At 41.7% G+C, this 15,807-nt stretch overlaps 1 protein-coding gene across 2 annotated transcripts in view; it reads left to right on the forward strand.

Moving 5' to 3' along the window:
- CD2AP (CD2 associated protein) overlaps positions 1-15,807 on the forward strand; it is an 86,811-nt gene that overhangs the window by 33,707 nt on the left and 37,297 nt on the right. For both annotated transcript variants that reach the window (XM_065055738.1, XM_065055739.1), the window contains 2 exons: positions 10,070-10,223; positions 14,060-14,160. In XM_065055738.1, the coding sequence (XP_064911810.1) occupies positions 10,070-10,223; positions 14,060-14,160 (255 nt within the window). The remainder of the gene's footprint in view (positions 1-10,069; positions 10,224-14,059; positions 14,161-15,807) is intronic.

A 15,807-nucleotide genomic window follows, 5' to 3' on the forward strand; every position in this document is an offset into this window, starting at 1 on the left:
TCATCAGAAAGATGCTCCAGACCCCTCATCATCTCCATAGCCCACTGCTGGACTCCCTCCAGTAATTCCTTGTCCTTATTAAACTGGGGAGCCCAGAACTGGACACAGAACTGCAGATGCGGCCTCACCAGATCAGAGTAGAGGGGGAGGAACAACCTCCCTTGATCTGCTGGTCACACTTTTCCTAATGCACCGCAGGTGCCGTTGGCCTTCTTGGCCACAAGGGCATATTGCTGGCTCATGGTCAACCTGTTGTCAACCAGAAGTCCTAGGTCTTTCTCTGCAGAGCTGCTTTCCAGCAGGTCCATCCCCAACCTGTACTGGTGCCTGGGGTTGTTCCTCCCCAGGTGCAGGATCCTGTACTTGCCCTTGTTGAACTTCATCAGGTTCTTCTCTGCCCAGCCCTCCAGCCTGTCCAGGTCTTGCTGGATGGCAGCACATCCTTTTGGGCTTCTTAGAGGCACTTAACTGGGAGAAGGGGAGTAAATGTGTCGTGTGCCTTCCCCTGTGTGGGTAGTTTGATAAAACACCATGTGCTGTGGAAGCCGGGTCTGTGTCTCACCCTTTGCCATGTGTGATTCTTTGTTTCAGTGATCTACAGGACTGTTTTGTGGCTGGTGGTTGTCAGGACATTAACTGTTAGGCTATAAAACAATTACAAGAAATATAATTAAATTTCCATAGGTATAAGCAAGTAGAATGGAAGAGAAATGTGATTAACATTTTAAGATGTTTTTATCTGGCTGTGAATGTGGCAGCACCATAAAATATGATTTAGGTATTATTTTTAGAAGTATTTTAAGAGTAACTTTTTTTCTTAATGTAATAATTGCAAAACATTGATGTAAACATCTGTGCTTCCTTTAGTTACTCCTGTTAATTTGGGATTCTCTGCTCCACTGTTGGTCGGTCTGGTGATCTGACTGCTGTGCTTTTCTGCATCTGGGCTTTGGTCCTTGTTGAATGCAGATGGAGAGTCCTTTTAAGTTTGGCAAAAGCTTCTTAGGATTATAAGTTATTACACAACTTTAGGTCTTTTGTATCTTGCAAATATTAGCAAGACTTCAGATTAGAATTTGTTCTGACACTGTTGGCAAAAGCTTTATAGTTATGCAGTTATCAACAATAAACATTAATTGTTTGTATGTATATAAAAATAAAATATATACATGTGAAATAATAATATATATATAATCTGTATCAAGATCTGAAATTTCCAAGCCTGCTTCTACATTCCTTATGTAGAGAGGAATTTTCCTTATTTAGGAAAGTCCAGTTGTTTGCCTGTTGTTCACCTTCAAATATTAACTTTATTCAGTGGCTCAAGTTTTGGTCTGGAAGTCTGAAGTGACTCAGTAATTCTTTTATGCTTCCAAGAGAACCTGCTTATTCCATGTGTTATGTATTGTGAGAAACAAGTGATACCTTGTTTGATTGATGCCTTTCTTCCTAACAGAGAGGCACTGTGATTGTCTGATCTGTATTTAGCATAGATTATAACATATATAAAAATACTGGTGACTGGTTAAACTTCATGCTGAATGATGTGATGTGGGCGTGATTTAATAGAAGGAAACATAGGGGTTCTATCTGCAAACTGGAGACTTGTGAGCCTGGCTTGAGTCACTTCTGTAAGTAATTATATCTTATTCTTGGGTGAAAACATTGGAAATTGTGATTTGAATCCTCAGCAGGCACAGATATTAATAATTCAACTTTCTGAAAATATTTTTTCAATCATTTATGAAGCTGCTATGCAGAGAGAGGCCACAGATGTCTTCTAGCATTGCTTGATGGTGGAGATGTTTATCTACCAGGACTTTGCATCCTTGCACACTGTAATGTTTGAAGCATGCGAAAACTCCAGCTGTAAATGGATAGCTCTGCGTAGAACTCTTGTAAGAAGCTTTTAGGGTAATTTCCAAAGCCGTGTTTGGGAGGTAATGGCATTTGAGCGAGTGTTGTGCTGTGTTGAGGAACTACAGCAAGAGCTGCTCCCACAGCAGCGTGTCTGTAGCTCCTGTGAAAGCTGCTGAGGATTCATGTCAGCTGGAAACTTATTTCTAACCTTAGTCTTGAACAGAAATGCCTTTGGCTGGGATATACAGAAGTCAGAATATGAAGCAATTTCAGTTTTGGAAGAAGCAAAGATGAGGAAAGTGATGCTGCCTTACTGTTGGTTCAGCCCGATCGTGGGTCAGCACCTGAAAAATAAAGCCAGTGATTTACTGTTTAACAGTCCCCACTCCAGCCATAAATTAGGCCAAAAAAACAACCCAAAAAAATCAACCCATGGCACATCTTAAAGTGCCCAGGAGGTAATTTGTCTTGCAAAACAAAGGTTATCAAGTTTGTCCATTCTTCAGATAGGAACTACTTCATCTTCAAAGTGATTTGTTTCTGTTTTCAAGAATAACAATAAATCCACTGGGGAGTTGGGGGCGGTTTGTGACCTCTCCCAGCCGAGCTCTTCTGGTGTGAGCTGGAACCTGCTCCGACCTGAATGCTCCAGGGAAAGAGCTTGGGAGCTTCTCAGCTGTTTTGGCTCATAAATTGACTTGATCTGTCCCTTTATTTCATGGCAAGTGTGGCAAAGGAATGATGCAGATTAGGAGTAGCAAATTTTAATCTATCTTTCTTTGCCTTTACTAAATATTTCACCTCTGTGGGTGCCTACATTGAGGATAAGAAAATATGATTTCTATTCAAGAAGGAGACACTGGGAAAATGAAAGAATGTGGGATATCTTACATTTAAGAGACTGGAGATGTTAAAGCTGCTGTGCCTGCCTGTCTGCTGCTGTAACTAGGACTCTACGTACAAGAGGTGATGGTTGCTTAAATAATTAGCTATGTGAAATGTTTGTGTTCCAGGAACCACGATATTTCATTCAACTTAAAACAGATTGTGGCTCGCAATATCTCCTCTGTATGCAGCTGTACAGATTTTTGGATATCTTTATATAATCACACATATATGTATGTGTTATTTTTCAGTGATGGGGTTTTGCAGTCTGTGAGAAGAGGCAAACTTTTATAATGTATTACCTGTAGATTTATCATAGAATAGTTTGGGTTGGAAGGGACCTTCAGAGCTCATCCAGTCCCACCCCTGCCATGAGCAGGGACATCTTCATGTTGTTCAGAGCCCCGTCCAGCCTGGCCTGGGATGTCTCCAGGGATGGGGCATCCACCACCTCTCTGGGCAACCTGGGACAGCGTCTCACCACCCTCACTGTAAAAAATTTCTTCCTTATGTCTGGCCTGAATCTCCTCTCTTTTAGTTTAAAACTATCACCCCTTGTCCTGTTGTAACTGGCCCTGCTAAAAAGTCTGTCCTCATCTTTTCTTATGGGCCCCTTTTAAGTACTGAAGTGCTGCAGTAAGTTTACCCTTGAGCTTCTCTTCTGCAGCTGAACACCCCAACTCTCTCAGCCTGTCCTCCCAGCAGAGCTGTTCCAGCCTCGGATCATTTCTGTGGCTCCTCTGGCCCCTCTCCAACAGGTCCATGTGTGTCCTGTGCTGAGGGCTCCAGAGCTGGACACAGAACTGCAGGTGGGGTCTCACCAGAGCGGAGCAGAGGGGCAGAATCACCTCCCTCCACCTGCTGGACACGCTGCTTGTGATGTAGCCCAAGATACAATTATCCTTCTGGACTGCAAGAGCCCGTTGCCGGCTCATGTCCAATCTTTCATCTCCCAATGCTGCCACATCCTTCTTGACAGGGGTGCTCTCAATCCCTTCATCCCCAGCCTGAATTGATACCGGGGTTGCCCTGACCCGGGTGGAGGACCTTACATAAGCTTCCAATTCCTCCTTCTGCCCTAAAGTAAGTGATGAGTTCAATTCTGACTTCCTTATTTTCTGCCCAGTAAAATATGAATTATGTACTGAATGTGCCAGTCCATGGGTTCCTTATTGCTGTTCTAATGGAGAAGAGATGAGCAAATGATAAGAAAAGAGATGAGATAATTATATGTGGAGGCATACAAGCTGATGTTTCGCAGTTTACAGTGGAAATAATGTGAAAAGTCTAAAGATGATTTTACTTGGTATCAACATAATGACATATATAGAAAGAGTTGGGCAGTTGAAGTCTTAATATTTATGCTTTGCGAATCTAGCTAAGGATTTAGGTTTGCTGGGTAATGAACTTATCTGTGCCCCATAATTCAGGAATAGACTTCATATTTATAACAATCAATTCCTCATGCCTTTTCGGATGGTCTGACCTCCTTTTTCTGTCGCCAGTGCCCCACTGATTTTAATGCCCTTTGCTTCTGGTGAGGGAAGTGGGGAGGATCCTGCTGACCCCCCAGGAGCGATGCTTGGGCAAGTGGCTAATGGTAGGAGGGCCTCTTGCTTCCTTGCTTAGAGTAGGTCAGGACCACTTGCTAATTTGTTTATTTTATTGGGCTACATGAGGCTATAGATAAACTTAGATGTGTTAGACTTTTGTCTCTGTGTAAAGAAGAATAATTCTCATTTCACGCATTTCTGTAGCTAAACGATTTTGAGAGTTTTATATATAAACATATCCATTTCACTGAGGAACTGTTAAACAGGTGCAATCAAAAAAAAAAAAAGCCCCTTAGGATCATCCCAGTCTATTTTTGCTCTTGAGTTAGATTTATATGCATTTTTGTGTATCAACATGTAGTAACTTGGGCAGATTTTGTGTTATGAAACTTCAAACCTTTATAACTAGTGCTGCAGTTTGTAACAGGAGAGAGTGGTTACTTCCCCATTGAGGATGCTTTAAGCCAAGAGACAGTCTGTATTGACCTTCTACTGCCAAGTCATAGATGCATAAAATCTGTGTTGCTAATGGAAACACTGACAAGCCTTGAGCTGCTGCAGACTGGCACAATAAAAATATTCAAATCTCCAGCTGCAGTTAATGTCAGATTTTCATGTCACTGTTCCTGGCGGGCAGCTGGTGGTGGCCTCATCTCAAAACAAGCTGAAAGGCCCTGGAGGCTTTTTGTTGCAGTTGTCGCAGCACAGGCTCTCTCTGTTAGTTTGGCTATAGAGATGAGACCTGTGGGCGGAGTCATTTTCCAACCACTGAAACTCAGGCCAGCTGTTGTGGCAGAGATGCAAGAATTAAAGACTCTTATTAGCATTATTAATAGGGCATGTATTAAAATTTGTATCGATTAGCATCAATTTTCAGAGATCCAAACCGATACATGTCTCGTTTAGAAGTGACTGCCTTTGTAAAACCTCAGTGTGTCCTAAGGTCAGAGAGTCATCGTGATGATGCTCAGGATGAAGTCGCTGTCAGTGGTGATGGGTACAAATGTCAGAGGATCCTCACATGTGTTTTTAAAAATGACTCTTAGAGCAGTTTCCTGCTGACAGGACTGATGTGAAATGCAGGTTTGTGGTGTAGTGGACCACACGTGGGTGTGGAGACCAGGGATTCCTGCCTTTACTTCAACTTTGTTTGCTTTTTATGTGTTTTTCTTAATGCCCTGAGGAAGGATAATTAATGCTGCAGCTCCTCATTAACAAGAAGAAAAAAAAAGTGCTTACTTTACAAGGATGCTCTGAAGGGTAATAAGTTAAACCTAGTTTTGACAAAGAAGTACAGAAGAAGGGGTTAGTAAGCAGTGCATGAATGAGCCAACAACTGCTTTTTCTGTGTTTATCACTAGCTGATGTAGCAGTAGACTCTTATGTGGTTATGTGGTTATATGTCGTTAGCAATAGGACAAGGGGGCATGGGCTTAAACTCTACCAGGGGAAATTTAGGCTGGATATTAGAAAGAAATTCTTTACAGAGAGAGTGGTCAGGCATTGGAATGGCTGCCCAGGGAGGTGCTGGACTCACCGTCCCTGGAGGTTTTTAAACTGAGATTGGACATGGCACTTAGTGCCATGATCTAGTAAACGGACTGGAGTTGGACCAAGGGTTGGACTCGATGATCTCTGAGGTCTTTTCCAACCCAGTCGATTGTGTGATTCTGTGATTCTGTTATCTTCCTTCCCCATGTTGCAAACCAGCTTCACGTGCTGGCTATGGTCATGGCATGCGTTCTGAGACATGAACTAAAATGTCGCTGTTGACTGAGTCAAACGCAGCAGATATCAGTCCATTACCAATGTCTGTTCATTCTAAATCTGATCCATGTGCAGCTCCCTACTCCTGTTTTTATCCTGTAGTCACCTTGATCTTTTCCTTGCATCCTCTCTCCTTTGGTATGGCTTAGATTAGGACAGTTATTCCTAACTACAAACTGAAGTATTCAGCTTTCACATTTTAGCCGTATTAGGAAGAAAGGGTGTTAACAATCTCTCCCAATGTCCGATCATTCTGGTTTCTGCTGATAAAATTCTTCATCGATAAATCTTCAGCCTCTGAATCTGACTGGAAGATTTTCTTCGTGTAATGATCACATAATTATTTCAGTTTTTAATTTCTAATCCCACTACGCTTACTGTTAAAATTTGCCATTGCTTGTCTCTTGTTAGGCTTTTGAGTATTTCCTACCTGCCACCACTTCAGTTGCTGACTCAAGCCTGGCGATGCTCAAGCATTCATCCTTTCCTTTTTTGGGTCTTTGGTCTTTTGTTGTGGTCCCTCCTTTGTCTCAAATCATTTCCTGTTGTTTGTAACCTATCAATTACTTTACCTTTGCTTAATAGTATAATGTGTGTTTACTTCAAATTATTGGTCAAGGTGATGCTTACCCTAGAACCTGTTTTATCATTTGGACGTGATTTGTGTGTGGGTGTGTGGTTTTCTTTTTGTGTGTGTGATTTGGTGTGGTGTGGTGGGTTGTGGGTTTTTTTTTGGTTTTGGTTTGTTTTTTTAGTTTATTAGAAATATGTCATGGTTTTGACCAGTCTGCCTTTGCGTGTCTTCCTTAGTTTGCTTTTGCACCTCTGCTTTTCACAGAATCATTGCAGCAGCCTCTTCTGAAGTCTTGTGTGAAGTACAAAGCCTGGAGCTGACTCCTCACAGCGTTATAATTGATAAACCAGTTAACTTGGGAAGCATTAGTTCCTGGCGCTGGAAGCTTTTGGAGGCTGTATAAAATACCAGGGAAAGATTCACTCTAGGCAAGTTTTCAAGTGCTTTTCTTTTGAGCAGAATGGCTGTGTCAGTGAGGGAGCTAGAAAGGTGTTTTGGAGGTGGCAACCTTTTCACCGATAGCCAAATTTAATTCCTTAGGCTTTGTCACACTTGCAAATAACTGCCCAAAAAACAGCTATAAGATTGAGAATAGCAAAGTGTTTGAAATGTGAAATGTCTACTCAAACAAGGAGTAGACATGATGCTGTGTTATTCTAGAGCTCTGTTTGGTTGGTTGGTTTTTTAATTTGGAAGATGGGATCTCAAGAGAACTCAGATATCCAGGGCAGGATTCTCTGCATGTGAAGGAAGGTAACAGCAGAATCTACTTGCTTGTTTGATGAGAAGCTTCTTCATGTAATGTAGATGAGGGGGAGGAAAGATTGTGCTGTCTGTAGGCTTGCTTATTCTACTTCATCTGTTCTTTTGGGAAACTGGGAGATGCTTTGGACTGTTTGACTTGAGGTTTTTGTGGTAGGTTTGAAAGCAGCAGTAGCTTTGCAGACCTGCTGAGCTTTCCAGCTGGGCAGGTGGAGTAAATAACCTTTGTTTTAACGTTCCAGAAAGCACCAGATAGGTCCTGGTGAATAAGTTTCTCATATTCTTGGTATTTTATTAATGCATGCGTTTTGTTGTCTTAAAACTCATGTTTAAGACCTCACATGACATTAGTAAGTGTGTGTGTATATATGTATATATATATGTATGCATTATCAATATTGTTTTCAAAGGTTATTAAATATTCTATTGCAGCTACAGCTGCAATGACTAATGGAGTTGTTAACCAGGGGCTACTGATGGTGGATGCAAGAATTGTTCTGAAGTGGATCATAAAAAGCTGTAAAGTAATGCTGAGGTGATGGGAAAGCTGTTGGTCTTTGAGGGTCTTGCTGAGCACACAGATGGATGAGAACCAGTGGATGTAACACACTTGGGTTTTCAGAAAACCTTTGAAGCTTTCCATCAAGTTATTGAAGGAATGAAGTTGCTCTGAGACTGGAGGAAAAAATTATGGATAGAAAGCTGCTTAAAGAATAAGAAACAAAGGACTTAATTGGTGACTTGTCAGGAGAGAGGAGAGTCAGCAGTGGGATCTCCCAGGAGCTGCTGGTAGTACCAGCTTTGTTCAGCATCTCCAGAGAGGGAATTAACTCCCGTCTTGTGAGTGCTGTTAAACTTTTCAGTATTCCAGTGCCACGCTGATGGCAAGAGGCTGAGCAGGCAGAAAAGCTGTCAGAGGAGCTTGGAGGTACGTAAGTGTCAAGTAATGCATAGAAGAAAAGGTAATCCATACCATGCCTACATGCAACTGCCAGTTGCGAGCTGAGCATCAGCTCCTGAATATCTGGTTTTGTCGCTTTCAGTTTTCATAAAGCCTCATCTCTGGGTGCTGTGACAGCTCAAATAATTGGCAGAATACTTTCTCCCAAGTAGCAAGTGATAGGACAAGAGGAAATGACCTCAAGTTGCACCAGGGAAGGTTCAGATTGGATATTAGGAAAAAATTCTTCATGGAAGGAGTTGTCAGGCATTGGAACAGGCTGCCCAGGGAAGTGGTGGAGTCACCATCCCTGGAGGGCTTTAAAAGGCACATAGCTGAGGTTCTTCAGACGTGGTTTAGTGCCAGAGTTAGGTTATGTTTGGACTGGATGACCTTGAGGGTCTCTTTCAACTGAAATGATTCTATGTTTTTATGTGTAATGAGATCTGTTGGGACCAGGGTGGGGATGAGTGGTTAGAGGGTTAAGGGGATGGAGCAGCTGCCTGGTGAGATGGGGGCTGACAAGGCTGGGACTTTTCAGTTGAGAGCATAAAGCCAAGGGGGAAAATAATTAAGGTTTGCGCAGTTGTGGAGGTAGAGATAAACTCAATGCTGTGGTTGGGAGCATGCACTGGGATTAGTAGGGTGTTGTCTTAAAGCAGATGAGAGAGGGGAACTTCTTTATGTGAATATCTGGTGTGTGTCCCCAAGGAAGTTGTGGAAGGAGACAGGACCATGGATGCAAAAGGAATTAGACAGCTTCATCCACAGACATGAGAGGGAGAAGGGATGTGTCTCCCTAATGAAACCCTTATGGGTGCCCTGGGAGTGTGGGAGGATCTGGGTTGCAGGCTGGATCTCTAAAGAGCACCTGGGATTGTGCCTGCTGGGAACTGTGTTCTGCTGTAGATGGGCCATTGATCTGACTTAATGGGTTTCTTCTTGTGCGAAGTGATGGTTTCGTTCTTTCAGAGTATTTATTCTCCCCTGGAGCCTCATTTAAGGAGCTGATGCAGTAGAGGAACTGCTGAGTACACAGCCTTTTCCTTCAAGAACTGATGCTGTCTTGTTTATAGGCTTCTTAGTCTTGTTTGGCCTGTTCAATTCCAGTGCTAGCACCTTAATTTAGAAAGACAGGAAGGTAGGAGACAGTTATCAGAAAAATGATGTCTCTGTTACTTCCACCTTCCACCGTTCACCTCACTTCCTCCCACTTAATTTCTTGTATCTCACTTTATTTTCCACTCGTCTTTCAGCACCATGATTAAATCTTATCTGTAAACAACCCTTGAGCTTTCCAAGGCAGAGGTGATAACCTAATGCAGTTTTATGTACTAAAATATTTTATCTAGTGCCCTACCCTATGGGTCTGTTATCAAAGTAATACTCAATTACTATGAATTAAGAGCTGTGATTTACAAGTTGTAATATGGGATTTCTGGGCTCAAAGCTGCTTTTCTTAAGGTTGGACTAGATGGCTAAAGTACTGCCCCCGTTCCTGAATTTTATCAGCACATCAGCTTACCTGTTTACTAACATGATTGTACAGAAGGGTCAAGTTTATTAAAGCCTTTAGTATGTTTTGGTGCAGGATGCTGTAATTTTTGAGTAGAATACATCATTACACACCAAATGGTAAGTACCTGAAATCTGTTAGTGCCTGTCTAAAAACACTGACCTCTTGGGTAATTTAAATAGACTCTCAGTCTTTTCAATCTCTTGTTTCAGGAGGTTAAGAAGGACATAGAGCCCAAGGATGATGCCGTACCACTCAGGAAGGAGAAATCTGGAAATGTAGCGAGTCTTGTGCAGCGCATGAGCACCTATGGGCTTCCAGCAGGAGGATTTCAGCCTCATCCCCCATCCAAAAGCTTCAAGAAGAGTATGTAGTCTTTCCAATTTAATCAATTGCGTAAGATGCTGACGTGCACTTATTTAGTAAACATGAATTATTTAATATCTGACTTAGTTTTAAGGTTGTATGGAAAACTAGAGACATAGGAGAAAAACTTCGATTCTAAGCCAAATTCTGCTCCTGGGTGCATGGGCAGGAAGCTTATATGTATTTTTAATGGCAGCAATAGGGATGAATTTTCCTGGGAACAGGATTTAGGCCCCTTCCAGATTCCAGAGAGCTGTTCTGTAACTTCACGTGAGCTCTACTTTTATTGTCACGTACCTGCAGGCCTGTTCATAACAACCAAAGATCTTCCTGTGCTCATTGCTTGTAAACATGTAAGATTTGCTTCAAATTCAGGGCTTTGTGATGAAGAAAGATGTTCTAGTTCAGGTTCCTCTTGTTCGGTAGGCTTGCTTCTAGTGTCAAATAAGGTGGAATTGAATTGGTGGCATCTAAGAAAAAATAGTCATCTTCCTTTGATTGTAACTGCAGCCTCCAGGATAGTCAGGAGGGCAGACTTGGTGCCTTCGTATCTGTGGTTTCTATGTTTTAATGCCAGTATTTAAATTAAGAGGACTGAAACTTAGAGCAGAAAGCTTAGTGTTCCCTGCATCCATAAAATGGCTTCTGATTTGTATTTGGACACCTCAGTCTTGCTGTAAATTGCTGTAAATTACTCTGGCTTCTATCCTCTTATAAGACCTTGCAGTCATTTATCATTCAAGCTCGCTTTTTTAAAAGAAGACATTTAGAACTTACTGTTTCTGGGATGTTTATGCTCTGATTTTTTTTTTCCTGTAAAAGAAGAAAAGTCACTGATTTTCTTTTAAAGCCCTGAAATGGGGCCACCAGATTTACAAATTTGCTGAAAACTTCTTCCAGGCAACTAAGGATGTTAACTTTAAAATCACTTTTTAGTGAATTTGATCTGTATATGCATCTTGGCAACAGCACATATGTGCCAGCTAGATATTTGCATCTGCAGGCTTTTGAAAATCTAGTCTGAAAGATTATCGCTGTTCTTAAACTAGTGCAATCACGCTCTGAAAGGGAATCAACATGATCCTTGCGGGTCCTTCCAGTTCAAAGTTTTCTATGATTCTATGAACATGATCTGATGAAAGTTTGAGTGTCAGCTACTCATTCTGGTCTCCCCAATCCCAGAATGATCCATACTCAGTATGTCTTGTCTTCACGCTGGTGGCTGTGACCAGGATAGTAGGTGCAACTTGGTCTCAACTCTTCAGTGCTCTGGCTTGTCTCATTCTCCTACCCTGTTTCCCCAAAAATAAAACCTACCCCAAAAATAACCCCTAGCATGATTTTTCAGGATTTTTGAGGATGCTCAAAATATAAGCCCTACTCCAAAAATAAGCCCTAGTTACAGTTCATAAAAAAGTCAATTTAAACAGTGCCCAAGCGTACAAAAGTAAGCATCTTTTGGAGCAAAAATTGTATAAGAGCCTGTCTTATTTTTGGGGAAACAGCGTAGAAGCAAATGGTGTTCAAGCACCTTCCTTTAAGCACACACAACTGTTTACTTGGCACAACGGCAGTCTCTGCGTTTCCGTTTTACTTGCTGTTCCCTTTTTCCTGGAAGGCTGTTTACACAGCGCCTGCAGATCCTGTTTGTTCTGCGCCTGGGCAATCGCTCACTCCCTTCAAAAGCTTTCCAGTGCTTAATCATCTTTCCGTTTCTGGTTCCTAACCTGGTAAAATGAGGTTAACAACGTTAAAAACAAAGTTCAGCTGCTATACTAGCAAGTTTCCCATGTGCAGTGAGGTAGGTTGTCTCTGCGAAGTTCCTTGTGCTGTTCTCTTGCTGAATTCAGGTATTTTATACCAGGTGGATTGTGAGCTGCAGGCAGTATTCCTATCAGTTAGACAGCTGCCTTTATTCAGGAAAAGGAAAATGCAGGAGGTGTGCTAAATTATGGCAACAAAGGGCTAAATTTGGGTTACCCTGTACAAAACAAAACCTGAAACCAGGCAATTTGTTTTGGAAAGGGACGGAATTACCTGGGGGCTGCCAGCCCAGTGGTTCTGCTGCACCACGTGAAGCTGGAACATTGTTTTCTGAGCAGGTTGGTTGGCTTCCTGCATTAATCCAGGGATTTCCAAAACTGGAAGGGCAGTACTTCCTAAACTGGGTACTAATGGAAGCAGAGCTTAAGGGAGAGACAGTTCTGGATGTGAAATGCATCTGTGGGTTTGTTTTGTCCCCGTCTTCCCCATTTAGATAGAGTTACAATATAAGAAGGGATGCTGAGATCAGATTTATACTAAATGGCCATGACTTTTTAATTCGTCTTTATTTTTCCTATCAGTTAATCTCCTACAAAGGAGGAGCCCTGAAAGCGCTGTAGGAGGTAGTAAAGGCCAGTGAACCATTTATTGTAATTACTGTTAACGTAACAATCCCCCTTGGCTGATGTTTGAGTTTCAGTGGAGTTAAAAGATGAGAGTATTGAGCGGGCAATTACATATTATTAGAAATAACCCACTGAGCTTCATGTTTTTGCTTTATTTGTTTCCTGCCCCTTTTAAGCTGTTTAGAGCAGAGACAGGATACCAGCATGTAGAAAATTCTTAATTTGTTGAGTACTCTTTCAGAAATTTTACATGCCGAATATTACTCGGCTACTGGTGTGTTTGGTACAGAGGACACCGGGTGTGTTTGTCTTCTAAACATCCATCTTTGGACTTTCAATGCAGTTCTAGTTAAAACAGGGATCAATCTTGGAGGCAGCATCTGTGTTTGAAATGTTTTTACCCAGCTAATCCTAACTGCTGAAGCTTGACTATGGAAGGAGTGCAAAGTAAAAGAGAGAGCATGGAAATTATACAGCTCCTACAAGCTTAAGCTTTACAAGTTCAAGCTTTTAATTCATATTTTCACCTAAACTCATGTTTGGTGTGGCCTTTTCTGGAAGAGAAAAAGCCTAAACTCTCCAGGTGCAGCAGCAGCATCACTCCAGGTTATGTGCAGAGTAATCGGGCAATTGTTAAGTTTGCACTGCTGTGGCTCGAGGGCTTGTTGGAAGCCACGTCAATGCTCTTCCCTCTCAGGATGTCATTTTGTCATTTTAATGCCTGCAAAGCTTTCATGATACGTGGCAAACATCTAACGACTGCACTTTATTTTAACTTTGCCAGTGTCAGGCACTGCTAATTGAAATTTCGGTTTCATTTCTTGACTCCACACAGAGAAAAGGGAGGGGTTTTTTGCATTCACAGATAAAAATGAGTTAGGATTTTGAAATATGATCCAAGCTAATGTCCACATTACCTCAGACCTGTAATTAGCAAGGTCTTTGTTAGAGGACAGAAAGGTTACTTGCACTTCAGAGTCGTGCAGAACAAAACATTTGTTATTCCGTTTAGCGTTCCTTAAGGAGGCTTAAACTTGCACATTTTCTTCCAAGCAAGTGCTAACACCACAACTGGCAGCGACCACAAGAATGTCAGCAACCACAACTGTCATTCTTGCAGATTTTGGTCAGGAAATAGCTTGAAAATTATTGTGCTGGGGATTTATCTGACTTGCTTGTGTCAACATGTTTTTTATGGCATGTTGGTAATTGGCAGTGTAGTGTGTGTTCGTTTGCAATCAGCAGTCTGTGAAGCTCAATGGTTTTCAAGCTCTAAGATACAGAGCCAGCCTAAAGTGACACAAGCAAACTGGAAAACCAGCAGCAAGCGCTGCGTAGCTCTTGGGGCTGATTTATGGGTGTTCTGGACACGTTTTATCCTGGGGAGACGAGTGGAGTAGTTTTTCTTTGCAAGCCTTCTTACTTTTGCCATTTCCCTTGAATCAGGGTCCAAGAAGCGGCAGTGCAAAGTGCTCTTTGAATACGTCCCGCAGAACGAGGATGAGCTGGAACTCAAGCTGGGGGATGTGATCGACATCACTGAAGAGGTGAGCTGTTCTACAGAGCTGATTGTCTCTTTGCATGGCCAAAAGTCAACCTGTTTTTTTAGCTGATTATTTGAATTACAAGGATGTTGGAAAAACAGCGTAGGAAGTGTTTTTGAAGCTAAAGCTGATGGTTTAGGAGTTCTTTCTCTCAGGATCTAATCCTAAATCAGTGAATGCTGGGCGCTTAGGGGAACTGTATGATCACTGCACCAATAAATTGTGATCTTTTAAACAGATTCCTTCTTCAAAAGACTTTTACAGTTCTTTGACCCTGTCTATGTGATCCTTGTTTCTAGGATGCTTATGCTAAAACTGACCAGTTGCCTTTAAGTTGAGAGTTGGTTTAGGTAAAAAGTGTTATTTGACCTGATTTTCCTGTTTCATGCTTTTTTGTGAACTTATTGAAGCTTTGAACTAATAGTAACACTATTCAACACAGAATCCTGTACCCATAGTACAATATACATCAACCCACTTGCACAAAACTCCAGAGCATACAAAAGAACTCAACAACACATTATTATTTATATTGGTTTCTTTTTCCACCGGATAAGAAATACAGTTTAAAATATGTCTTGACATTTATACTTTGGTGGCAAAGGCCAATACATATTAGAGTGTGGGCTTGGGAGCGGGGGTGGATTTTCTTATTTTTTCCTACCTACATGCTTCCTTGGTATCTGTTCCATTCAATAGCAACTTGTGTTGTGGGAGGGTTGAGTATGTGGGAAGAACATCTCTTGTAAGAGTGAAATCTGTCAGAAAAAATGCAGAAAAGAACAGAGCGATCATGGAAAGAACCTTTTCAGAACTAGGTGTAAGTCTGCACAGCATGGTCTGACCTTCACTGGTGCCATCTCTTCCTCCCACCTCCCTGATGGCTGGAGGAAGGAGAAAATTGAGCCTTTCTTGCCATCTATGTGTCTGGTGATGCTTTTGAAGTTGTTTTATGAGGATGTGTTTTCACATGCATGACCTCTTTTGAAGAGAGTACTCGCTCTAGGGATCCCAACAATTGCCAGGAAGGACTTTTCCATTCTCCTAGCAAGGAAAAAGTTACACTTTTAGATTCATTTGCACCGCTGACTTGTAGAATTAGTTCTCCTTCAATAAACAGAGCAAGTGACTTGTCAAACCTGCTCGCTAAATTCACAGTTTCGTAAATACCATTGTGTGGGGGTGTGTTTAAGGGATAACCTCACTAGTTTAATTTGTGGATAGTGCCTGTACACAGCAGTCGTGACTTCAAATGGTCCAACGTAACATGCTTGTGCAGTAAACTGTTGTGAAGAACTGTCATTTCAGGTCACGCATGTCAACATCTGGAATGACTTTGAGAGAGGCGTTCAGTGTGATGTATCGGAGATGGCCAAGTAGCCAAACAAAACAAAAAGATCAAAGCATTTCCTCATCTGGTTCCTTAAGGAAACGTGGATTTTATTTTATTTTATTTCTTTAATTTTTCTTGGTCAGTCCCCGTGTTTTTTTCCTAATGATTTGACAATGCATATTTGTAGTACCCAGCCTTCGCTGCTTCTGAGAAAAACTGTCAATCGCATTTTTAGGCAAATGCTGCCAGGTAGAAGAATATTGCAGTGAGCTACAAGCACATAGCTGTTTGTGCACTGGTTTTGTGATGGTCTACAC

This window comes from Columba livia, chromosome 3 (assembly GCF_036013475.1).
Source record: "Columba livia isolate bColLiv1 breed racing homer chromosome 3, bColLiv1.pat.W.v2, whole genome shotgun sequence".
Taxonomy (NCBI): domain Eukaryota; kingdom Metazoa; phylum Chordata; class Aves; order Columbiformes; family Columbidae; genus Columba; species Columba livia.